Raw genomic sequence first — 26,530 nt, forward strand, 5'->3', positions numbered from 1 at the left:
CTTTTTTGAAAACTGGTTGACCAATATCCATTCCTACTTCAGCGTAGATTTCTAAAATTGGTTCTTCATGTATAGATGTGCCATATGTATCCATGGTTATATCCTGGGTATTTTTCTTTGAATTTGGGTTTGTAATATTGGATGCATTAGCACACATTTGAGGAGGAGATGCTGCTGGTATTGTCAAAGGAGTGTTATTTGCCTGGTCTGAGAGTTTGGGTTGTTGTTTATGCACACTTGGTTGTTGCTCAGAGAGGACAGTTCTAGCCCAATCAGAAATTGACTTGGTAATGGGAACTGTGACATCTGAGTGGAGACTGGTATTTTTTTTATTACATTAGCATAGGTACTATTTTTGTTTATAGTAGGTGAAACTAGTTTTCTTGCTTCTTGGTAGCTGACTTTATTCTCGACCTTGTATTTTACTATTTTTTTCTCAGTTTTCCATTTTTCACAAATTTTGGAATATGCTGGGTGGTCACCTTTGCAGTTCACACACATCATTTTTGCAGCAGAACAGTCACTCTGATTGTGATCTGAGGACCTGCAATTGGGGCAGACAGGAACTTCTCTGCATACAGTTTGTGAATGGCAAAATTTTTGGCACTTAAAGCACCGGACTGGGTTCGGAATATAAGGTCTTACCTGACACCTAAGGTAGGTAGGTTTGGTGTTTTAAATGTGAGTATCACTGTCCGAGTAGGGACAGGCTCTCCATCTTTTTTGATGATTCTTTTTGCATGTACCACATTTTGATCTCATAGTTCCTGGACAAGTTCATCCTCCGATACGTTTAAAAGATCCCACTCTGATATTACCCCTTTAGAGGAGTTTAATGTGGCATGTGAGGTAACCTTCGTGGGAATTCCACCAAAGGTAGATCCTTTTAACAGTCTCTCAGCGTGTCTACGTTCGGTCATTTCAACTAATAAGTCTCCAGATCTTAATTGCCTAACCATTTTTGGAGGGCCAGCCACATTTTCAAGACATTTTTGTATCAAAAACAGGGAAAGCTTACTCAGTGATTGGTCTGTGGAGGAGTGCAGAATTAAAAAGAGAGGTACAGTATTGTCTGTTCCTTTTTTTTTTTTTTTTTTTTGTCGTTTAGCATGGGATGTGCCATTATGAACTGGATTATGTTTATCTAGGTCTGGATCAAAAGATCCATCCATAAGTGGACTGTTTAATTTCGTCCATCTTTGCTCCTTTTTGCCCTTCTTACCGCTTTCTTCTCCCAGGTTTCCAGCCCCGCCACGTGGAGGCAGGAGCGGTGCCACCAATGACCAAGTGATAAAGGAAGGAGTCTTTCCTTTCTGTTAGGTACCCTAAATTCTTTACTTTAGAACAGCAAAATTAAATAACTCTGAAAAATGAAGAATGATACTATAATTATCAGCCGCTCTTTGAGAAAATCGCATGGCACTTGGAGCCTTGCTTTACTGTAACTTTATTCGTTTTTCACCCCGACCATACAACCCTGACATGAGTTCAAGAGAAGCATCCTCATCATCGGCTGACAAGAATGCTGTAGCAGAGGATTCAGACCAAGTTGGCTCCAGCCTCACAAAGTGAAGTCCAAGAAAAAGAAACAGAAAAGGAAGAGGAGAGCAAAAACTAGGACACCCCTGTCTCCTCAAACCATACTAGAATTTCTCAACAAAGTGCCTCTTGATGAATCTGACCCTGTGGTCTCATCTAAGTTTGAATTCAATACCTCAATGCCAGTAGCAGATTGCCTAGCCCCTGCCTCTCCTACTCTGCAATCTTCACAGGCAAGTCTGGGAATTGGGAAATTACAAACCACTCTCTCTCTCTCTCCCTCCCCAACAGCTCTGTGTTTCAGGGTCCTCCCCCAATCTATCCAAGAGTCCTAGCACAGTATCTGCAGCCAAACCATCAGCTAATCGTCTTCTCTGCCAAAGACCGCCTTTGGCAGAGGAGGTCTTACCTAAGACCTCCTCTGCCAAACAACCAGAGGGACCTCCCACAGCATTAGATCAGACTGAGGCAGCAGGCCTCACCTAATCCAGAAAACTATCCATTAGAGCAACTACACCTTCCACATACCCTACAACTCATAAACCTATAGATGAAGACTCTCCAACCCATCAAATAATATCTGCTTTACATAGGAATCTTGTGACTTTTCTCAATCAAGATACTAGTCGATTCACCAGACAAGCGGGAAGTTATGTCCAGGAACTCTGGGCCACCCTTGAATCTATTACCACTGCCCTCATCGACAGCGAGAAACTAAAAGCCACTAACGAGGAACTTAAGATAAGAACCTCCATCCTTGAGAAGGTGCTGGACACTCTACTGAATCTTCCTACACCACAGTCTCTACAGCGTACTCCCACATACGCACAAGCACTTGGAAATCCAAACAACAAAGGGTCAAACCCCAAGGCCCCGCAACCTAGAAAACAACCGCTGCTTCGAACACCAAACCTTGTGGTCCTCAAACCAGCAGAGATAGAACGAACACAAACAAGCGAAGATTTTAAAACCACCATAATGAAAAAACTGAAGGATGATTTAAAGACAACAAAGATAAAAGCAATTTGAAAGACGAGAAATGTAGGGGTTATAATAGAAACAGAGTCAAGGGAGGATATTAAGAATATCGTGGAAAATCCCAAGATAGCCACACTGGGTATCACTGCTGAGCCACCCAAGAGAAGAGGGCCATCAATCTTAATTTTCAATGTCAACAAAGATGTGACACCTACCCAACTTGTGGAGGAATTCGTAACATCTAATCTACAAGAGATAAATCAAGACATGACAAATATTGTGCAACCAAGATATCCAAAAAAGTCAAAGTTTGGAGAAAACAATTGGATAGTTGAACTGGCTCCTTCCACCTGGTAGATTCTAAAACATCAGACAAGACTCTATATTGAGTGGGGTAGCCACAGGTTCAGGGAGCATGTGACTGTGCCTAAATGCTATAAATGCTGCAGGTATGGCCACACCTCCCATACATGCACTCAGACCACACCAACTTGTGGGCACTGCTCTAGCAAAAGGGCATGAATACAACAGCTGTCCAAACAAGGAGCAAGAACTGGTTTGAGTGAATTGTAAATCCTTGAAGACCCAAAATGTCCGACATACAACAAGATAAAGAGTTTATACCAAATGAGGACTGATTATGGCAATACAATTTAAAAAGTTCAATACAACCAAGCTATTAATACTACAACAAAACGCACACCACGCCAGAGCAGTGCCTGAACAACTCAGAAAAATAGTGGACGAGGAAAATGCCAACATCCTCTTGTTACAAGAGCCTTACACACACACTCCAAAAAAGTAAGGGGTTATCCAATAGCATATAAAATTATACAGGTTGAGAATGAGACCCCAAAAGCAGCCATAGTGATCTGCAATCCAGCCATTACTGAAACCCGTATCACACAACTCTGCATGGGCTGGGCCGCTTGTGCCCATATAATATCACCCCTGGGATCCTTCTACACGATTTCCTTGTGTTGTAGGCTCGGGAAGAAATAACATTTGCCACGAGATACCTCCAGGTTTTGTTGGACACTCTCCCAGGCCAACGGATCTTGGTAGGGGCGGATGTAAACTACCACTCCCCGGCTTGGCACAGCCAAACACCAGACAGAAAGGGCACCAGAAATGGGCAGCGTCTCAAGGAGTTCCTGGCAAATTCTCCCTTGACAGTCTTAAACAGGCCTCACCACCTACCTACATTTTGTAACACTCTGTGGGAAGCAACAATTGACATCACCCTTGCACGGCACATCGCTGGCTGGACAGTCCAAGACTCCTGGACCATGTCTGACCACAGAGTGATTACCTACCAAATCAACCAATCTCTCTATAGAACACCAATAGCCAAACAGATGCTTAACCGCCTTGCAGTAAACAAAGCTGACTGGAGACTCTTTGAGGAGCTGCTGACTCAAATCTTATGCCAACACCGCATTGAAGTGGATTACAAAGAAGACCCAGACGACATCCAAAGAAAAATTACTAAGACCATAATAGCGGCCAGTGAAGCCGCGATGAAGTGAAAATTGCCCACACCTGATGTAGTCCCTTGGTGGACTCGGGGAAATTCAGAACCTCAGAAGAGAAGTCATAAAGGCAAGAACAATTCCAAAGGGCAAAATGTACCTGGCCAGAAGTGAAAGTAACAGCACTCAGACAAAGATACACAGCAGTGAGAAACAGATACACTGAGTTAATATGAAAAAGTAAGCAGAAGGCCTGGAAGGCCCGACTCTGGGGGGGGGGGGTGTACAAAGTCACCACGAATAAGCTCACCAGGGGTGAGGTCATGACCTCCACCTGCATCCCATAGGGCACATAGGCGCCTCCATAGCCAGGTGGGAAGGAGCAGCAGTGCGTACCACACGCTTGATTAGACTGGGGTTCGAGCCCGTCACCACCAAATACGGAGGATGCGGAAAGGTCAGGGAATGACCACCGCATATCCCTGGAGCAGTATGGCCTTAGTTGCTAATGCTCCTAAAAACCAAATAACAAACAACATAGGGCACATTAGCCACCACCTGGGAACAGTCTACCATCAACATCCTTAATGTGACTTTCCAAAAATCAGCACGTCAGCAACTACCAGAACAACTGCAGATCCGCTGTGGAAATGAAGCGTATCACATAGACCAAATAGAACCACCTTTTGCCCTAGAAGAACTACAACAGGCAGCGTAACAAATAAGGAATAAAAAATGCCCAGGCCCAGATCTTCTGGAGCTGGAAATTATTAAAAAAAGTAATAGACATCTCTCCGCAGACTTTACTAAACCTCTTCAACACATGCCTGAAGACTGGAGTCTTTCCAACCAACTGGAAAATGGCCAATGTCAAATTAATTCTAAAAATTCCTATGAAGCCACTGGAACAACCCGAATCATACCAGCCAGTTGCTAGTAAACTCCTTGAAAAGATGCTTCACAAGCGACTCCTGTGCCACTATGAAGCTGAAAATCTCGTGAGGCCCACACAGTTTGGGTTCAAACCCGGAACCTCAACAGTGGATGCACTCAACAGCCTCCTCAGTTTGGCTGCTAACTGTGATAGGAAGTACTTCTTGATTATTTCAGCCGATTTTGATGGGGTGTTTGACACTATCTGGTGGCCGAGCGTCCTGGCTAGACCGAGGAAGGCAAAAACATCCATCAACATTTACAAAATAATGAAGTCCCAGAGAAAAATACAAGTAGTGACTCTGTACAAGAAACTGACCTGGTCTGTTTAGAGGGGCTGTCCCCCACGGTTCGGTACTTCGACTGCTCCTCTGGAGTATGGTATTGGATGAGTTTCTGGCCTTCGACCTAAGGGAAGTCCATTCGCAAATGACCTGATACTGACTGTTGCCACAGACAACCGACTTCAATTGGAAACCCAGGCAAATCGAGCAATTCAAATTCTACAAGACTGGATGAAGATCCATTTTCTTAAGTTCTCACTGGGAAAAACCTCAATGCTACTGAAAGGAACATTAAATCTCCATGTACCACTGCAAATTAAAATAGAAAATACAACTATCAAACTACTCAGTGAAATGAAATACCTAGGAGTCATACTGGACAGGAACCAATCTTTCAACCCACAATTGAAACATATCCGGGAGAAAATAAGGAGATATTCTACCCTCATCGCAAGAATAGCTAAAAGGGATTGGGGACTCAAGACCTTGGGATTGTATTACAAAACGACATTTATACCAGCCATAACTTACGTGTCACCCGTCTGGTTCCAGAAAGCAACTACTGCAGTTAACAGATGGACACTAGACTCCATCCAGTAGACAATACTCCTCTCTATTACACAAGCCTGCTGCACTGTGAGTACACATGCTCTACAGGTTCCGGTGGGAGCACTCTCCCTTGACCTTGAGGTGGTGCGTTGTGCCATAATGCAGCATCTCACAAAAGGGCTTCCCTGCACCTTCCTGGGCTACTCCATTGACCCTACAGGAAACCTGAAAACAGAGGGAAAAAAAAAAAAAACTCGCCACCCACCTGCAGTAGGTCTGGCAGGATAGTTTGGTCAGAATCCACAAAAGGGGAAATAACGAGGAAATTTCTGCCTAATGTCGGAAGATTATACCCAAAAGTACCATCATGGTTTCACTCTGGACCGTACACAACGTATCTGTTAACAGGTCATGGGGCCTTCAATACCAAACTAAACAGTTTTAAATTAGTGAATAATCCCCGTTGTGTCTGTAGGGAAGTGGAGACATGGTCTCACAAAATATACAACTGTGATAACTATGAGGATCTCTGCTACCTCCTGACGACAAAACTGACTTACTTCCCTCGTGATAGGTAATCAAACCTGTTGGACTTGCAAGAGGAGTATAAGGAGTTGACAAAATTCGCCCAGGAACCGTTCACCCGAAGGAGGACACTTATTGCTATCTACAGGGATCAAGAACAGACCACAACAAAACTAACCATCCTTGGACCCAACCAAACTGGCTCTCACCCAGATGCAAGACTTTCCTTTGGGACTGAACTAGCATAATAAGGAACTCTCAGGACCTGACCCAAGGTAGCGAAGGAACCTGCTCAAGATTAATACCACGGACCTGACAAACCACAGACTGATTCCAAACACCGGACTGCATGGATGGGATTTATCCCACAAATGACCTTATAATTGGTCAGATCCCTACTGGGATCAGACTGGGACAACCGGACAAATCGCAGCCCTGCTGCCAAATGCCATTTGAATAGGGTGCTCTAACCCTATTCACTTTTAATTACCAAACCCCTGGCGGGGGGGAGGGTGGAGATGGTTTTTTTTTCGTTTTTTCTATTTCCTCCCTCCCCTGCCATCCCCATTTATTGACCTGGTGAGGCATGGGCCTGCCTCACTGATCTTCTGGGGTCGCCTTCTCTATCGCATGCTTCTGCCTTTCCCCTCAGTCTTCAGTCTCCCCCCCCAGTGTAATTCCCACACAACTTGTCCAAATTTAAACAAAGCTTATGTAAACCTTCTGGCCTTCTCTATTTCCTAGTGTTTGCCCCCCCTTTTTTTTTTTAAGTACTAGCCACTGAAATCTCAGGAAACTAGGTGGCAGGGCCTGCCAAAGTAAAAAAAATTCCAACTACTGGGTACCTGGTCTGTCTCCATAGGGCCAAGTGTGGGCAATGTTGGGTCCTAGCAGCTAAACGACCAAAAGAACAATAATACATAACACTACACTTACAAAATCCAACACTTTTAAATCTCTGGCCTTTACAGTGAACTGTTACACCCACAATGAAAGTAACGTGGAGATGGGGGAAACCCCTGGTGCCATTAGACACGAATACTTTAGGCTTTACACTTAAACAAATAAATATTCATCAATTCACAAACAATTTAAACTTTAAAACCATTTATAACTTCTTTTAAGTGACCAACTTGTTCGGTTTGTTACTGTGTTCACAAGAAGTACAAAAGTGATTCGCGAATGATATACCCCCCCCCCATTTTATATAAAATTATTGAAACCTGACACAAAATTATTTATAAAGACCAATGTATGAATTACTGTTCATACATGAGTGTTAGCGTCCACGAGTCCAAAATATTATAAGGTCTGCATATAGAGTCAGCATTTAATCTCATTTCTAATGTTTCAGCAATTAATAATTTTATTAATTGCTTAAATTAAGGATGCTGTGTATTAAGGACTTTCAATTCATTAAAAAGGAACACATGTCCATCAGTGATCGCATGAAACGCAAGCTCAGAAGCACCCATCCTACCTGCATGCTTCTGTATCCTTTCCGAAATTAAATTTTGGGTCGATCCAATATAAGCAGAATTGTACCCACTACAAGGAATATTCTAAACAATGTTGTGAGCTTCAGTGGTAGAACTATACCGATGGCATGGAGCTTACTCATGGGTTGTGCAACAGTCTTAAATTCAGTGTTCTTAAATATGTTAATGAATTGTCTATACCAATGCTGTATATATGGAACATTAATAAAATGTTTATGATCCACCCTGTCATTTGTTGTACCTGTCTCCAGTTTATATTTCGCCTGTTGACTAATTTGCATAATGGTACCTAATGAATAACCACTATTTAAAAATCTTTTTTGTCAGTTCCATAAGCTTATCCAATTAGGAATCTTGAGTAGAGCTGTATCTATATGCATTGTGAAACTGATTAAAAATAATGCTTTGTTTATATGTGAAAGGATGATAGCTCGAACAGTGCAAAAATTTCCCGGTATTCATTGACTTCCTATAAATTTTAAAAAGTATGTTTTCACTAACCCTGGTTAAAATAAAATTTAGAAAATTTATGGATTTGTGCTGCAGGATTTTCATTTTTAGAGTGAACTTAAGTCTGGTATGTATGTTATTAAATATATCCAGGACATTCTGTACTATATTCTTGATGAGTTTTTGATTTGGCAAATGGAAGGCATAAAATATATAAGCAAATATTCGGGTTACCGATGGGGCTTAGCTTAAGTGGATTGGTTGCTGAAATTTATCTGGATAAGATCGGTATATTTAAACGGTAAACAGGTATATTTAATGCCACATCTCCCAAATATAACGTTTTACAGTAGGTATCTTGATGATATCTTAATTACTAATAAACATATTATTAGCCTTCCTTGCACCATAAGGCTAATTATAATAATAATAATGTTTACTAGTAATTATTAAGATATCATCAAGATACCTACCGTAAAACGTTATATTTGGGAGATGTGGCGTTAAATATATCTGTTCGATCTTATTCAGATAAATTTCAGCAACCAATCCACACAAGCTAAGCCCTATCGGTAACCCGAATATTTGCTTGTATATTTTATCTTGGAAATATTTATAATTTGTTTGTACAAGAAATTTAATCAAATAAAATATTTCATTCCTAGGTAAATTTGACATGTTTAAACTAATTGCCTGATCATTGATAAGGTCTCATATTGCATCTAGGGCATATTCTACATGTACATTGGTGTACAGGAAACAACATCTAAAGAGAACAATTCATCATCTCCATTTAGAGTTTTTTCTTTTAATTGGTTAAATAAGATATCCAAATTCTTTAAACTGAACTTTAATGTTGAAAGCAAAAGTTTAATAATACTGTAAAGATACATCACGAGCGATGCAAAAGCTGTGTTTCTGTAAGAGACAATAGGGCTAATTGGATATTCTATTTTATGTAGTTTAAGAGATTTTAAAATGGCCATCGAAATAGTCTTTTTTTCTGTTCTCAGTTAACTTGCTATTAAATTATTTAATTAAGTTGTCAAACACCGCTTTCTCTACAAACTAGTAGGTAGAACTATCGGATATAATATTACTAAGTTTGCTATATAATCAATTTTATTTAAGACCACAACTGTATCACCCTTGTCAGCTTTCTGTATAATAATATTGTTGTTCTGTCATAATTTCTGGAGACCAATGCTCTCTTCTTACTTTACTTTCGGTAAGGATACAGCAGCATGCTGCATCGGTTAGGGCAGGTAGGACGGGTGCCTCTGAGCTTGTGTTTCATGCGATCACTGATGGACACGTTCTTTTTTAATGAATCGAAAGTCCTTAATACACAGCAAGAATATTTTAAATTATTAATTGCTGAAACATTATAAATTAGATTAAATACTGACTCTATTAATATATGCAGACCTTATAATATTTCGGACTCAGGTTTCGATAACATGCGTGAGAACAGTAATTCATACATTGGTCTATATAAATAATCTCGTGTCAGGTTTCGATAATTTTATATAAAACAGGTGGGTGATTTTAATTAATAGCTATTTTAATTTGATTTGTTTATGACTATGCACGTGGGGTGAGTTCATATAATAATATAATCATCCGCGATTGAGGGTCGAGAAAATTAGTCCTACTAAAAAGGTATGAGGTTTCCTCTTATAATTTAAGATTATAAAAATAGGATTTATTGGGCTTCAGTGCTCTTTTGATTCTAATTAATAAAAAATAAAATAAAAATTATAAGTTAATTTGTATTAAGTTGTACAAAAATATTACTAAGAATAATATTGTCGGCTTCAATTTTAAATGTAATTGGTCAGATCAGATATTAGCATTAGTAGTGGCATATGATGCAATAAAGCAAACTTATACATGAGCCGAAAAAAAAAAACTACTCCCCAATCTATTCACTCCAAAAGTTTGTCTAGTTCTTACATAAATTTATTTAAGCCATCGACTACTCGCTGGCTAAAGACAAATTTCTGCACATCTATTCTGCAGCTGTCTTTCTCAATTTGAATTGATGCCCCCTCAAGTGCGTAATCTGAGCAAGAGGAAGAATTTTGTGATTGCTCAAACCATTCAAAGTCTTAAACATCTCAATCAGGTCATCTCGCAGGTGCCAAGTCTCCAGACACTGCAATTTGCAGCACTGAAGCCTTTCTTGAGGAGAGCACCTATTTGTTCCCCTCACCAATCTCATTGTCCTTCTCTGTTAGCAGCCTGGCTTGTCATACCTGAAAATATGTCTGTGACAAGCCCCAAAGTTAAATGTACTTCAAAGATACAGCCGTGTTATCTCAGCAACTTTAATTTTTTATATATATATATAATTTTATAGTCCCCAAGGTAAGTTTAGATACTTAAAATTCAAATTTAATTTTACTCTATTTTATTTTTAAAAAATGCTGAATTCATATCGACTCTGTTGAGCCATTCCAGGTTTAATTAAATTTGGTATAGCAACCAACTTTTTTAAAAGACTCTCATAACAGAACTTCATGAAAATCTTGACAATAAGATAGTCGAGTTGTTTTGTACAGCTGGATGAATACGAAGAAAACAAAGGGCACTTAATGCATTTGCAAATGTGCCCAAAAAAAGATTGGATAGCCAGCAGGACACTTCTGCTGGCAAATTAGATTTTGATGGACACAAAAGAAACTGTACAATGAAAGACTTCAAACACAGTTAATTGAAGTCAAATTCTAGTTGCAAACTGATCAACATTGGAATAGGAACTTCTTAAAGGATGCCCAGTCACATGCTTGAAGTTACAAAATTTTTAATAGACAATTCAGCTGAAAGTCTAAGGATATTCCAAGGAGGAGATCATAAAAATGAAGGTGTCACCCTTGGAAATACCACATGAAATAGTTTCATAAGTAAAAATAAGATTAGAGGAATGAAGAGTACAATGGGAAAGGTACATTTTTTTAGGAATGCACTACTAGATCTTTGGCAAAGGATGCAGAGAAAAACAGCAAAGACTTCTTTACTTATATGAGGTATTGCTCAAAACATCGAAGGCAGATATTGTTGGGATATCAGAGACGTGGTGTCACACAGATATAAGGGATGCAGAACTGCAATTTGGGGAGTACAACGTCTACAGAAAGGATAGACAGGATAAGAAGGGGGGAGGTGTTATGCTATTAGTTAAGAAACACATAAAATCCAAGGAAGTGAAGCAAGTCGACATCGCTGGACAGTGCAGTATGGAGTCAGTTTGGTGTGACATAAACATTGGGAGATCAAAATTGAGAGTAGGAGTGTGCTATAGGCCTAATGACTCTGATGAGTATAATAAGGAACTGTACAGGGAAATAGAGTGGGCCAGTAAATCAGAGTGTCTTATAATGGGAGATTTTAATTTCCCAGATATTGACTGGAATTTGGGGGCTGGTTACTCACACACTAGCAGGGCTTTTGTGGATTTATTGGATGATTGTTTTCTACATCAGCATGTTCGGGAGGCAACTAGAGGGAGTAATACTCTTGATTTGATTATCAGCAGTGATTTTTCATGCATTAAGCATCTGCAGATAAATGAACCACTAGGTGGCAGTGATCACAGTGTGCTGAAATGGGATTTACTCAAAGAGGTAACTACCATTAGGGATAAAGGGAATTGTTATTGCTTCCGTAAAGGCGACTACGATGGACTGAGACAGTATTTAAATTCTATACAGTGGGACCAACTGATGATGTTACCAACAGCAAATTCAAAATGGGAAGCATTCAAAGAACTTATCTTGCAAGCTACTAGGCTTTACATACCAACTAAGAAATCTTGTTCAAGGTTTAGGCCAAAATGGATGTCAGATGAACTAATGAGGCATATGGCAGAGAAGAAAAATGCATGGGATACATACAAATTAACACATGACACAGAAGCCTATGATAGATACAAGTTGATATGCAACCAAGTTACAAAGGAGGTTAGGCAGGCGAAGGCAGATTACGAGAAATCCTTGGCAAGGGATGCAAAGAAAAACAGCAAAGAGTTCTTTACTTATGTAAACTCTAGAAGGAAGGGGATGAATCAGATTGGTCCACTTGATATTGATGGGTCAAGTGTTGATGATCCTGCTCAGGTAGCTAACAAACTAAATGAATATTTTGCATCGACATTCACACATGAGGAGTTATTCAGCGAGGGGAATGCCAGAGGTGTATTCAACTCTAGCAGTAAGCTACAGAATCTTGAAATAACTGGGAGTAAAGTGGAGGAGAAACTGTTGAAGATAAACACAAGAAAGGCACCCGGGGTGGATGGGATCTATCCAGTTATATTAAAGGAGGCAGCAAAGGAAGTAAGCAAACCCTTAGCCATAATTATGAGAGCTTCCTTGGACTCAGGGGAGGTACCCATAGACTGGAAATGTGCAAATGTGACCCCAATTCACAAAGGAGGATCAAAGGCTGACACAAGTAATTATAGACCTGTGAGCTTAACTTCTGTTCCAGGAAAATTAATGGAGGCACTGGTTAAAGAAGCACTGCAGGATCATTTAGACAAGACTTCAGTTATAGCTCGGACACAGCATGGTTTTGTTAAGGGGAAGTCTTGCCTGACCAACTTGATTGGATACTATGATGCAGTCACAAAAGAACTGGATGCAGGGAATAACTTTGATATTATATACTTGGATCTTAGAAAGGCTTTTGATACTGTTGCACATGGAAGACTGCTACACAAATTGGAGCAGTGTGACATTGGAGGCAAATTGCTGCTATGGATAAAGGGGTGGTTGAGGGGGAGAAGACAGAGAGTGGTAATCAATGGACACTGCTCATCGTGGACTGATGTTATTAGTGGAGTCCCTCAGGGCTCAGTGTTGGGTCCATTATTGTTTTCTGTATTTATAAATGATATTGATGATGGTATATCGGGCTTAATGTCGAAGTTTGCAGATGATACAAAGGTTGGCAGGGTTGTCAAGGACACTACTGACACTATGCTGCTGCAACAGGATCTGGAAAGGTTGAGCAGATGGGCTGAGAGGTGGCAAATGAAGTTTAACATTGACAAATGTAAAGTACTACACATGGGAAACAGCAACCCCAGAGCAATGTATCAACTCTGTGGTACTACACTGACAGTGGTAGAGAATGAAAGGGACTTGGGGGTGGTTGTGCAGGCAGATATGAAGTTCTCTGAGTAGTGCAGACGGGCTGCAAGAGTAGCTCATGGAGTATTGTCAATGATATACAGGAATTTTTCCAGCAGGGATAAGGAGGTAATTATTCCATTGTATAAGGTGATGGTCAGGCCACACCTAGAGTACTGTATACAGGTCTGGAGGCCTCATTTCAAGAAGGATGTAGAGCTGCTGGAACGAGTACAGAGAAGGGCAACAAGATTAGTGAATGGAACAAAGGGGTGCTCTTATGAAGAAAGGCTTAAGTTTTGCAAATTACAGTGTCTGGAGACTAGGCACCAGCGAGGTGATCTGATAGAGGTGTATAAAGCCTTGAATGGTTTAAGCATGCCCAATTCTGATGGGATTCTTCCTCTAGCTCAGAAAAATCACCTGAGAGGGCATAAATTCAAATTGAGGAAAGATAGATGTAGGATAGACGTGCGGAAATTTGCCTTTAGCCAGCGGGTGGTTGGTTGGTGGAACAGACTTCCATCCATTGTGGTGGAGGTTGATAGCCTAAATAAGTTTAAGGCTCAGCTGGACAGGTATTTTGAACGAACAGAGGGGTGAAGTGGAAGTGGTTTTTTTTTTTTTTTTTTTGGCTGATGCTGCATAAGCTTGCTTTCTTGCATCAAATGCCTCTACTAATGCTAATGCTAAATGCATCTAGAAGGAAGGGGGATGAATCAGATTGGTGCACTTGATATTGATGGTTCGACTGTTGATGATCCTATTCAGTAGCTGATTAAATGAATGAGTATTTTGTTCCTACATTCAAACATGAGGAATTCTGTAGGGAAGTGGAGGCCAGAAGCTTATCAAATTCTAATAGGGGGCATTGGGGCAAGTTGCTACAATGGATAAAGGGATGATTGAGTGGGAGAAGACAGAGAGTGATAACCAACAGACGCTGCTCTTTGTGGACTATAACCCCGGAGTAATGTATCATCTGTATGGTACACTTAGGGTAGTGGAGAATGAAAAAGACCTGCGGATAATTGTGCAGTGAGATATGAAGTTTTCTGAGCAGTGGCGAAAGGCTACCAGAGCAGGTCATGTGGTCTTGTGAATGATAAGGCTGCCGTAGCCTAATGGTCAGGCTCGCGGGTGCATAAGTACACGTGCCTTGAGTGACCGGGGTTCAAGCCCGTGACTGCTGAATACAGTGCTGTTTCTTGTATTCTGTCTATCTTGTGAACTCCTCTGACCGTTTGGTCGTCCCGGAGTATAAAAAGAAAATTTATTTATTTATTTATATACAGGAATTTTGCAAGCAGGGATAAGGAGGCGATTACCCCTTTGAATAAGGCAATGGTCAGGCCACATCTTGAATACTACATACACGTCTAGATGCCACATTTTAGGAAGAACGTAGATTTGCTACAACAAGACTGGTGAGGGGAGCAAAGGGGTGCTCTTACCAAGAAAGGCTTAAGTTCTGCAAACTGCAGCATCTGGAGACTAGGCAAGAGCACAGTGATCTGATTGAGGTGTATAAGGTCTTGAATGGTTTGAGCAGGCTCGATGGTGATGGGATTCTTCCTCTTGCTCAGATTACGAACCTGAGAGGGCATAAATTCAAATTGAAGAAAACAGTTGTAGAATACATGTGTGGAAATTTGCCTTTAGCCAGCGGATGGTTGATTGCTGGAAAAAATTTCCATCCATCGTTGTGGAAGTTGATAGTTTAAATAAATTCAGGAACAACTTGATAGACATTTGAAGCAAATGGATGGGTGAAATGAGGGTTTTTTTTTTTTTTTTGGGCGGATGCTCTATAAGCTTTCTTTCTTGCATCATATACTGCTGCTAATGCTAAGTAATGGAGAAATCCATTAATCACCAACTCCTAAACTATCTATAAATATCTTTCTTCTATCTGATTAATGATCATCAGTATCTATTCTGCTGGTGAATAGTTGCTTATGTTATCCATCTATGGACAAAATCATTGGAAAAAATCTGGTGAAACTCAAGCAGTTGTTCTTGACATTTCAAAGGCTTTTGCTTGTATTTAGCATAAAGATCTTCTATATAAGCTTCCATCTTATGGTTTGCCAGCTGGTTTTTGTAATTGGGTATCCAGTTCTCTCTCTCTCTTTCTAACTTCTCCAATAATGCTGGTGTTCCAAGGTTCAATTTGTTCTCCCATTCTTTTCCTCTTATATATTAATTACCTTCTTCCATTGACCAAAAATCATATCCATAGTTCTGCTGATGTTAGTATATTGCATTCCACCTTCCAATTTGAAGAACCTTACTCCAAACAGCTACAAAGATTAATAGATTAACAGTAGCCGCTGGCAGCAGTGAAAGTGATTCTTGCACTGCTTCTATTGGAATGAGCAGAAGCCTGAAAAACAAGATGCAGGATATTTCAGAGACCTGGGAGTCATTGCGGTACAAGTAAACACATGGTTGTGTTAGGGTAGCTAAGAATAGAAACAGGTGCATGTATACTTGAGTGTACACCAATTCTAGGAGTTTGGTAAATAAATTTGATGAATTTGAGGTATTTCTCAAAGCATCAAAGGCAGATATCCTCCCTTCCTATCCTGTCTATCCTTTCTGTAGACGATAGGTTATGCTATTAGTTAAGAAACACAAAATCCAAGGAAGTGAAGCCAGTCGACATCGCTGGACAGTGCAGTGTCGAGTCAGTTTGGTGTGACATAAGCTTGTTTGTTTGTTTGTTATTTGGTTTTTAGGAGCATTAGCAACTAAGGCCATATTGCTCCGGGATATGCGGTGGTCATTCCTTGACCTTTCCGCATACTCCGTATTTGGTGGTGACGGGCTCGAACCCCGGTCTAATCAAGAAGCATGTGCTACGCACTGCTGCTCCTTCCCACCTGGCTACGGAGGCGCCCTGTGACATAAGCATTGGGAGATCAAAATTGAGAGTAGGAGTGTGCTATAGGCTTAATGACTCTGATGAGTATAATAAGAAACTGTACAGGGAAATAGGCCAGTACATCAAGAGAGTCTTATAATGGGGAATTTTAATTTCCCAGATATTGACTAGAATTTGTGGTTTGGTCACTCACACACTAGCAAGGCTTTTGTGGATTTATTCGATGATTGTTTTCTACATCAGCATGTTCGGGAGGCAACTAGAGGGAGTAATACTCTTGATTTGATTATCACTAGTGATTTTTCATGCATTAAGAATCTGCAGATAAAGGAACCACTAGGTGGCAGTGATCACAGTGTGCTGAAGTGGGATTTACTCAAAGAGGTAACTACCATCAGGGGTAAAGGGAAGGGTTGTTGCTTACGTAAAGGCGGCTACGATGGTCTGAGACAGTATTTAAATTCTATGTGGGACCAACTGAAGATGTTACCAACAGCAAATTCAAAATGAGAAGCATTTAAAGAACTTATCTTGGAAGCTACTAGGCTTTACATACCAACTAAGAAATATTGTTCGAGGTTTAGGCCTAAATGGATGTCATATACACCATGAATTGTCAAACTTATAGAGCAAGCTTATCTGCGAAAAGATCTAAACCTCCCAAGCACTTCCAAATTCATTTCACAAATATACGTGGTCCCAATTCTAATCTCAACGATGTCCATTTCCACTTGCAGTCTGCCAAACCTCATGTACGTTTTCTGACAGAATCTCAGTTATCAGTTGATTCAACTACTGCTCATCTCAGATGCCCAAATTATTCGCTGTATGATTCTTTTCGCCTCAAAGGTGGTACTTGTGCATATGTCCGTTCTGATATTTCCTGTCAGAGACTTGGCCATTCGGAATCTCCTTTCTTTGATCTTCTCTGGCTTAAAACCTCATTGTGTCAAATTCATCTGTTGTCTCTACCATTCTCCCAACTCCACTAATCACTTGGAGCTGTTTGACTTCCTCTCTTTGCAACTTGACTTTCTCCAGTCCAACTTTCCTAACTGAGGTAATTTTCCTTGGTGATTTTAATGTTCACAACTCCAGCTGGCTTCCGTTTTCTAGTCACACCGACCCAGCTGGTCGAGATGCTGAAGCTTTTGCAATTACTAATGATCTTGCACAGATTGTTCATTTACCTACAAGAATACCGGACAATCCTAATCATACAGCCAATACGCTTGATCTCTTTCTCACAAACAACCCTTCTAAGTACATGGTCAAAGTGAGAGGTCCTTTAGGCACTTCAGATCACAACTTGGTGATTGTCTCTTCTCCAATGGAACCTTCATCTCATGGCTATTCTCAACCTCGTGTTGTTTGGCATTACAAGAATGCAAAATGGGATGACCTGCAAGAATTCTTTTCTTCTTTTCCTTGGTCGGATTACTGTTTCAAAAGTTCTGATGTCAACGTTTTCTCAAATCGTGTCAGTGAAATTATTCTTGCAGGAATGGAATCCTTTATCCCACACTCCACTTTAAAATCTCGTCCTTTATCTAAACCTTGGTTTTCCAATAAATGTGCTAAGGCTGTTCAAGAGAAGAACGTTGCATATTGTAACTGGCTTGTTTCTATTTCTTCAGTTTCATTTTCTGCCTACACCAAAGCTCGCAACAATTGTAAAGCAGTTATTAACCAGTCCAAACTAGAGTTTGAACAGTCTAAGAGTAGAAAACTTGCTTCTTGCCCTAATGGTAGTCGAGCATTCTGGTCTCTTGCCAAAGCTATTGGCCGCAACTTTTGCCCATCTCTGCTCCCACCTCTGTCCAAACCAGATGGCTCTGTTGTCACTTCAGCCAAGGGTAAAGCTGACCTGCTAGCATCCCATTTTTCTTTCAACTCAAGCATTAACGATCTTGGTAAAATACCTCCCACTATTCCCAACATTCAATACCTCCTGTGTACCTCCATTCAATACCCCCTGTGGCCTTCCGTCAAAAGGATGTCAGAAGGATTTTGATGAACCTTGATGCTAAGAAAGCTCCAGATCCCGATGGTATTTCTCCACCTGTTCTCAAAACCTGTGCTCCTGAACTTACTCCTATTCTTTGCTGCCTTTTTTCACTTTCTTATTCCAAAGGTGTTTTTCCTTCTGCTTGGAAATTTGCTCATATCCAGCCAGTTCCTAAAAAGGGTAACAAATCCCTCCCATCCAATTATCGTCCCATTGCAGTGACTTCTACTCTTTCTAAAGTAATGGAGAAATCAATTAACCGCCCAAATTTTAAACTACCTAGAAACCTTTCGTCTGATCAACGATTGGCAGTATGGATTCTGTCAGTGTCGATCCACTGGTGATATCCTGGCTTATGTTACCCATTTATGGACTAATTCAATGGAAAGGTTCGGTGAAACACAAGTAGTTGCTCTTGACATCTCAAAGGCTTTTGATCGCGTTTGGCATAAAGGTCTTCTAAACGAGTTTCCATCTTATAGTTTGCCAACTGTTTTAGTGATTGGTTATCCAGTTTTGTCTCTGATCACTCACTGAGGGTGATGGTAGGTGGCTCTCTGTCTTCTAACTTCTCCACTAATGCCGGTGTCCCCCAAGGTTCAGTTCTTTCCCCCACTCTTTTCCTCTTGTATATTAATGACCTTCCATTGACTGGAAATCCTATCCATAGTTTTGCCGATGATAGCACATTGCATTCCACTTTCAATTTTGAGAAACCTTGTCCTGCTCAATCAGCTTCAACTTCTCGAAAATCTGCTACCAATTCCTTAAATGCCGATCTTCAGGCAATTCTCCAGTGGGGCAAAGACAACTTAGTTGTCTTTGCCCCAACTTAGACTATTTACACAACTTAGTCCTCTAGCTCAGAATAATCACCTGAGAGGGCATAAATTCAAATTGAGGAAAGACAGATGTAGGATAGAGGTGCGGAAATTTGCCTTTAGCCAGCGGGTGGTTGGTTGGTGGAACAGACTTCCATCCCTTGTAGTGGAGGTTGATAGCCTAAATAAGTTTAAGGCTCAGCTGGACAGGTATTTTGAACGAACAGAGGGGTGAAGTGGAAGTGTTTTTTTTTTTTTTTTTTTTGGCTGATGCTGCTGCATAAGCTTGCTTTCTTGCATCAAATGCCTCTACTAATGCTAATTGATTTCAACCCTTCTAAAATTCAGTCTTGTCTTATATCTCACAAAGAGGATTCTTCTGCTCCTATGCTTATCTTTAGTGACACTCCGATTTCTAGGCAAAATGATATATCTCTTTTGGGGATTACCCTGACTTCTAATCTCTCTTGGCACAAGCACATTACAAATATTGCTTCTTCTGCATCTAAAAAACTTGGTTTTCTCTTTCGCTCTCGACGTTACTTTTCTTCCCTGCTCACTCTGTATAAATTGCAAATCCGCCCTGCCATGGAATATTGTTCCCACATCTGAGGTCGTGCCCCCCAAACCTCTCTCAGGCTTCTTGATTCCATTCAGAAGAGGGCAGTTAGGTTAATTAATGACTCATCTCTAACAGAGTCTCTGCACTCGCTGTCTCATAGACGTACTATTTCTGCTGCATGCCTCTTCTACAGATACTTCCATGGGCACTGTTCTTCTGAATTAGCTTCTATAATTCCTGCTCTCTCTTTCAAAACAGTCCGAACATGTGCCACCACCAGCCAACATCCATTTACTGTCCAACTTCAAACTCACAGAACCAACTTTTCATCTTCCTCTTTTATTCATTCAACTGCCGTTTTCTAGAACAACCTACCTTCATACGTATTTCCTGAAAATTACAGTCTACAGAAGTTTAAGTCCAATGTCAACAGATATCTTCTTTCGTCTTCTCAACCTCCAACCCAAGCACGGTACTAAGTACCATAGGTTCTAACACCCCTCGTGTTTGGGGCTTACATAAAAAAAAAAGAAAAGATGAACTAATGAGACATATGACAGAGAAGAAAAATGCATGGGATACATATAAATTAACACGTGACACAGAAGCCTATGATAGATACAAGTTGATCTGTAACAAAGTTACAAAGGAGGTTAGGCAGGCAAAGAAAGATTGCAAGAAATCTTTGGCAAGGGATGCAAAGAAAAACAGCAAAGAGTTCTTTACTTATGTAAACTCTAGAAGGAAGGGGATGAATCTGATTGGTCCACTTGATATCGATGGGTCAACAGTTGATGATCCTGCTCAGGTAGCTAACAAATTAAATGAATATTTTGCATCGACATTCACACATGAGGAGTTATTCAGCGAGAGGAATGCCAGAGGTGTATTCAACTCTGGCAGTAAGCTAGAGAATCTTGTAATAACTGAGAGTAAAGTGGAGGAGAAGTTGTTGAAGATAAACACAAGAAAGGCTCTTGGGGTGGGTGGGATCTATCCAGTTATATTAAAGGAGGCAGCAAAGGAAGTAAGCAAACCCTTAGCCATAATTATGAGAGCTTCCTTGGACTCAGGGGAGGTACCCACAGACTGGAGATGTGTAAATGTGACACCAATTCACAAAGGAGGATCAAAGGCCGACACAAGTAATTATAGACCTGTGAGTTTAACTTCTGTTCCAGGAAAATTAATGGAGGCACTGGTTAAAGAAGCACTGCAGGATCATCTAGACAAGACTTCAGTTATAGCTCGGACACAGCATGGTTTTGTTAAGGGGAAGTCTTGCCTGACCAATTTGATTGGATACTATGATGCAGTCACAAAAGAACTGGATGCAAGGACTAACTTTGATATTATATACTTGGATCTTAGAAAAGCTTTTGATATTGTTGCACATGGAAGACTGCTGCCCAAATTGGAGCAGTGTGACATTGGAGGCAAATTGCTGCTATGGATAAAGGGGTGGTTGAGGGAAAGAAGACAGAGAGTGGTAATCAATGGACACTGCTAATCTTGGACTAATGTTATTAGTGGAGTCCCTCAGGGTTCAGTGTTGGGTCCATTATTGTTTTTTGTATTTATAAATGATATTCATGATTGTATATCAAGCTTAATGTCCAAGTTTGCAGACGATACAGATGTTGGCAGGGTTGTCAAGGACTCTACTGACACTATGCTGCTGCAACAGGATCTGGAAAGGTTGAGCAGATGGGCTGAGAGGTGACAAATGTAAAGTACTACATATGGGAAACAGCAACCCCAGAGCAACGTATCAACTCTGTGGTACTACAGTGACAGTGGTAGAGAATGAAAAGGACTTGGGGGTAATTGTGCAGGCAGATATGAAGTTCTCTGAGCAGTGCAGACGGGCTGCAAGAGTAGCTCATGGGGTCTTGTCAATGATATACAATAATTTTTCTAGCAGGGATAAGGAGGTGATTATTCCCTTGTATAAGGGAATAATCACCTCAATCACACATTGAGTACTGTATACAGGTCTGGAGGCCTCATTTCAAGAAGGATGTAGAGCTGCTGGAACGAGTACAGAGAAGGGCAACAAGATTAGGGAATGGAACAAAGGGGTACTCTTACGAAGAAAGGCTTAAGTTTTGCAAATTACAGTGTCTGGAGATTAGGCACCAGCGAGGTGATCTGATAGAGCTGTATAAAGCCTTGAATGGTTTGAGCATGCTCAATGCTGATGGGATTCTTCCTCTTGCTCAGAATAATCATCTGAGAGGGCATAAATTCAAATTGAGGAAAGACAGATATAGGATAGACGTGCAGAAATTTTACCTTTAGCCAGCGGGTAGTTGGTTGGTGGAACAGACTTCCATCCCTTGTTGTGGAAGTTGATAGCCTAAATAAATTTAAGGCTCAGCTGGACAGGTATTTCTAACGAACGTAGGGGTGAAGTGGAAGTGGGTTTTTTTTTTGGGCTGATGCTGCATAAGGTTGCTTTCTTGCATCATATGCCTCTGCTAATGCTAATTTCTAGGTTCCTTAAATGTTGACTCCAGTTAATTCTCCTGTTGGGCAAAGGTAACTTAGTTGAATTTAGTCAATCACTATAACTACTGTTGTGTGTGTGTTCCGAAGTTATATATATATATATAAAACTTTGAAAATTGGTGGAAGAGGAGATTGCACCTGCTGTGCTCTGTTGTCTAATTTGGGTTTACAAAACTGAAGAATATTTATATAACTGAAGAATTTCTTGGAATTCAAATCCAGAATTTAATAAAACTGAATCAAGTAATATATAAATAAATGACAATTTTTGGGAATAATTTTATTGTACTGGTCACATCAATAAAATTATTGTATTTGACATAAAATTGGTCAATAAAGTCAAAATAAGAAATTTATTTATATTTTAAGGCATTTCTCAAACTTTAGTCTGAAGACACTGTGGGGTCCATAGAGCTACACCAGAAGCTTATTTCAAAAGATGAAGAATTTACAATGTTAACAATTTTATTGCTTGGGAGAAAATTTTTCAAACTAAAAGGAGGTTCTTGTCATTAAAGTTTTATGAGATCCACTGTTTTAAGGAATTAATGGACAAAGTTTTCATTTTGATAAAATTCCACTAACTCACTCCAATAGACCACTGTGAGGAATCCACCCACATGACACTGAAAAGGTTAAACTAGCCTGTGAGTAAAGAAACCTTGAATCTAATCCAGTTTAATCTAACTAGATTTAAATGAGAAAGGAAAACCACAATAGCAAAATTGTTATGGTTCTCAGTGTATTGCCACTGAAGAAATTGGTGAAATTTAATTTTAACAATGCACCAATTATCACAGAAAAACAAAGACAGGGTAAAAATTCTAGAGGGATGAAACATAATTACTAGATAACGCAGATGAAAGTGTTTAATGAATTACTGTAAGTCTTAATAAGTTGGAAGACAATGAACTGTAGGTTAATGGAGGAGTAACTGGTACTTCTTCTGAGTTGCCTTTACATTAAATATAGTCTTCTTCTGTTATTTAAATAAAATATGTTTATGAAAAGCTGATAAGAGTTAATTCACTTTTGATTTCTTTTAATTTACAAGTGTTTAGGAATGAGTATTATATTATTACCCAACAAAACTAAAGTTAAAATTTTGGAAAGTTCTCATAAGCCTCTTCCATAATAGATTTTTATTTTCAGGGCTTATATACTCTACACTTTCTCTGCTTTCTACTGTGATTTTCCTTCTTGTAACCACTCATCTGAATAGTTGGAAGTTAAATAAGAAATATGGTGCTATTATGCTGATATGGTATGTTCTTTTTATGATAATTGCTAGCCTATACGAACTCAACGTTTTTGGCTATATGAATCCACCTGTCTGCCCCAGTGATTATTAATATTTAGTTTATTTCGTCATGCTTACAAAATAAGAAGAGACAAGATCCTTTCACTTTCATAAGATGTTCCTGTATATTTAATGATATTTGGAAAGTTTCGGTTCACGGGCTAGTTGCTCAGTTTCTTGGAAATGTATATTTTTTTTATAAATAAACTTGTTCATTTTGATAAACTTCTTGTAACAGCAGCAGTGTAATGTTTCAATATGCATAGTTATTTTTATGAGCACATACTCTGTGCATATAGATACTAATAATTGTAAATTAAGCTGTTTGTATAAAATGTTTTTTAATTTATTTTTTTAAAAGAGTGCATCATGACATGGGCACTAAATTTAATAGAACTGTATATTCAAAAGATTTACGAAGCATTCTGAATGATGTCCAGTGCCTTGTTTTACCTAGCTTTCATTTTTTTTTTATACAGTACTTAATAGGATTTTATTGAACTTTAATATTAATGCATATTTTTATCATTTTTTTATTTGAATTGATAAGAACTATGATTATGCTTCTTTTTCATAAAGGATGTACATTTAAAAATAAATTTTTTTTCTTTACCAGGAGAGCAGTCAGGAAGTATATGATGTTTTTATTTGAAATATATATATTTTGCTACTGACAACACAACCCATAAGTTTGAGTAGATCAATTTTGATCATAACATTTCTGATTTCTGTCATACTCGTTATAGGAAAATTCATGACCATCTGATAATGTATATTATGCATGGCATTATATCAGGCTTGATTGAAAATCATCAAATTCTTTATACGAGAACTGTTTTAGTGTATATATTCAATTTTCAGGGAACTGTATTTCCAAGCAACAAGCTTTAGCTGCATTTTGCAACAATTTGAATTTCTCAGTGGTACTATACAGTATTAAAAATTATTCCATTCCCCTTTACAATTAATACTGAATGGATTCTAAAAATAAGTATTTTCAAACTGTCTGTCAAGAACTTAAAAACAAAATTTATTATATTGTATAAGAGTGAGTACATTTCTAGTTACTATTTTTTTTTTTCTCTAGCAATAATACTACAAAGTTATCCATTTATTGCACATTATCACACTTCATGCAATAGGGCACATGATTGGTTGTGGAGTAAGATATTTTTAGGCAGAAGACAGTGGTATTGTAAGAGCACCATAGTGTTTATTATGTAACATGGCAAACATGTTTAAGCAAACACGTTTATTTTGGAATACACCGTAATCCTTCCCCAACTATGGATTTGAGATGACATGGTTTTATATTTATGTACAAATATTCAGCCCCATTTCCTTGAACAAAAGAACAAACAATTATGGCTCCTTCCTCCCACATATTATGCAGCTGGGTTTAGCAGGTTGTGCAGAGATATGTTTTTTTATGCTCTACCACAGTGAGTCCAAACTTTTGTCACACTTGGAGTTAAAATATGCTACATTTGTTGAACACCTAAAGTGTGATTGCCATTGAACTCAGCAGTGGAGCTGTAGGGCGTCGTGGCATCATCTTGTAGATAGCCCTGTCTTCTTTGGTTACTTGGCACTTCTTGTTTGGGTTAGCTCTCTTGCTAGCTTCGAGGCGCCATCTTGCTTCCTCGCGTTTCTGTGGGGCGACGCCCTTTTTCTGTCTAGTTGCTCTAACTCACTATCTCTTAGGACAAAATCCCCGCCCTCGGTTGTCAGAAGTTATGTAATCCCTGTGACTGCAGCAAAGGATTAGCGTTGTGATAAAGGATCGACCAATCACAGTGCATTGACTCAATCCCCCGCAAATAACTTATTTTAGTTGGTTCTTACCTGTGCTGGTGTGGTTGGATATAGGCAGAGAGGATGAGACTTATGTGAAACACATAACAATATTTATTAACACAAAACAAACTAAATATACATCACTTGCTCTCAACTTAGATAATCAGTTTAAATTGTGGTATTCAGGCATTAGTTACATTTCAAATGTCAAATGTGTGGATCAGGTATTAAGCTAGTACATTCTGTTCTTCATAGAAATCCTGTATTTTATCTTGCAACATTAACTTTTCACGATTCTTACCTTTTGTAGTGTACTAGACTGATCTAAGTTAATTGTCCAGAATGCTCATAGACCTTTTTGGTACTTCCCATATTCTGAGGCTAAATGCGGGTAGGTCTGGCTATGTCTCTCAGTGCATCCGACATCAGGGTGGTGATTTTCGTGTCTATGGGAGCATTATAGTCGTTTAACCTACATTGCATTAACATGTAATTCATTTGGGATCAGGAAAGAAGAATTGAAAGGGTTATCAGTTTAGTTTCGGTTTTCAATTGTTACATTCACACGAATAATATAATGGTTTACCCGTTAATTCGCTCGCTCCTGGGGTACAGCGATACGGCTTTCTTCTCTTCAGCAAAATCTAGGCGGGGTCCTCTACTGGTTTTCGGGCAACTTGTCTGGTGGCCGCTCTGCTTCTTCTTAGCCTTTGTCTCTCGCTGCTCCGGCTATCTTTCCACTAGATGTTCGTCTGCGAAGAGCCAACTCTCCTCTCCCCTGTGTCCTCTCTCCGTCTCTGTCTGACTCAGTCCTTCTCTATATATCTCGCACTTTGGCGCTACCTTCCCCCTTTCTTTTTTCTTCGTTGATTGCTCAACAATGAGGAATTCTTCGCTCCCTCCCAATGACAGTGGGGAAAGTCGTAAATATGACAGAGTGCTGTTCTTTTAGTTACTGAAGTCTGTGTCACAGGCAGGTGTGCGCCTGGTTTCGCTATCAACCTAAACCTTCTTTTTTTGTTTATTGTTGTTAGCACGGGACCGAAGTTCTCGCTGCCCCTTTCTCCCCCCGTTACGATCCCCTGTTCAGAGCGAAAGTAAGTTTGGGTTAGTCATGGGCTCTTGCCTTCTCATTGGCTTGCTCACAACTTCTCTTCTATGCTTTCGGTTTGGCTTTCTCTAGCTTGAATATTGTGAGTTCTAATTGAAAACGGTTTTTCGACAATTTTGCTCCAATATCCTAAATATCGGTTTTATTTATCGAACAAAGAATTAGATTT

The 26,530-nt window shown here is 39.6% G+C and overlaps 1 protein-coding gene across 4 annotated transcripts in view; it reads left to right on the top strand.

Annotated features, from left to right (window-relative positions):
- Positions 1–25,228, top strand: part of LOC150085669 (putative sodium/potassium/calcium exchanger CG1090) — a 273,451-nt gene extending 248,223 nt beyond the window's left edge. For 3 of the 4 annotated variants that reach the window (XM_090374171.1, XM_090374170.1, XM_090374173.1), the window contains one exon: positions 23,306–23,517. In XM_090374171.1, the coding sequence (XP_090230297.1) occupies positions 23,306–23,505 (200 nt within the window). In that variant the 3' untranslated portion in view covers positions 23,506–23,517. Of the gene's footprint in view, positions 1–23,305; positions 23,518–24,540 lie in introns of those variants that run through there. The other variant, XM_090374172.1, reaches the window with a different exon arrangement.
- Positions 25,229–26,530: the final 1,302 nt, after the last annotated feature.

The sequence above is a fragment of the Mastigoproctus giganteus genome, chromosome 5, assembly GCF_048544385.1.
Source record: "Mastigoproctus giganteus isolate SK-2022 chromosome 5, ASM4854438v1, whole genome shotgun sequence".
NCBI classification, from domain to species: Eukaryota; Metazoa; Arthropoda; class Arachnida; order Uropygi; family Thelyphonidae; genus Mastigoproctus; species Mastigoproctus giganteus.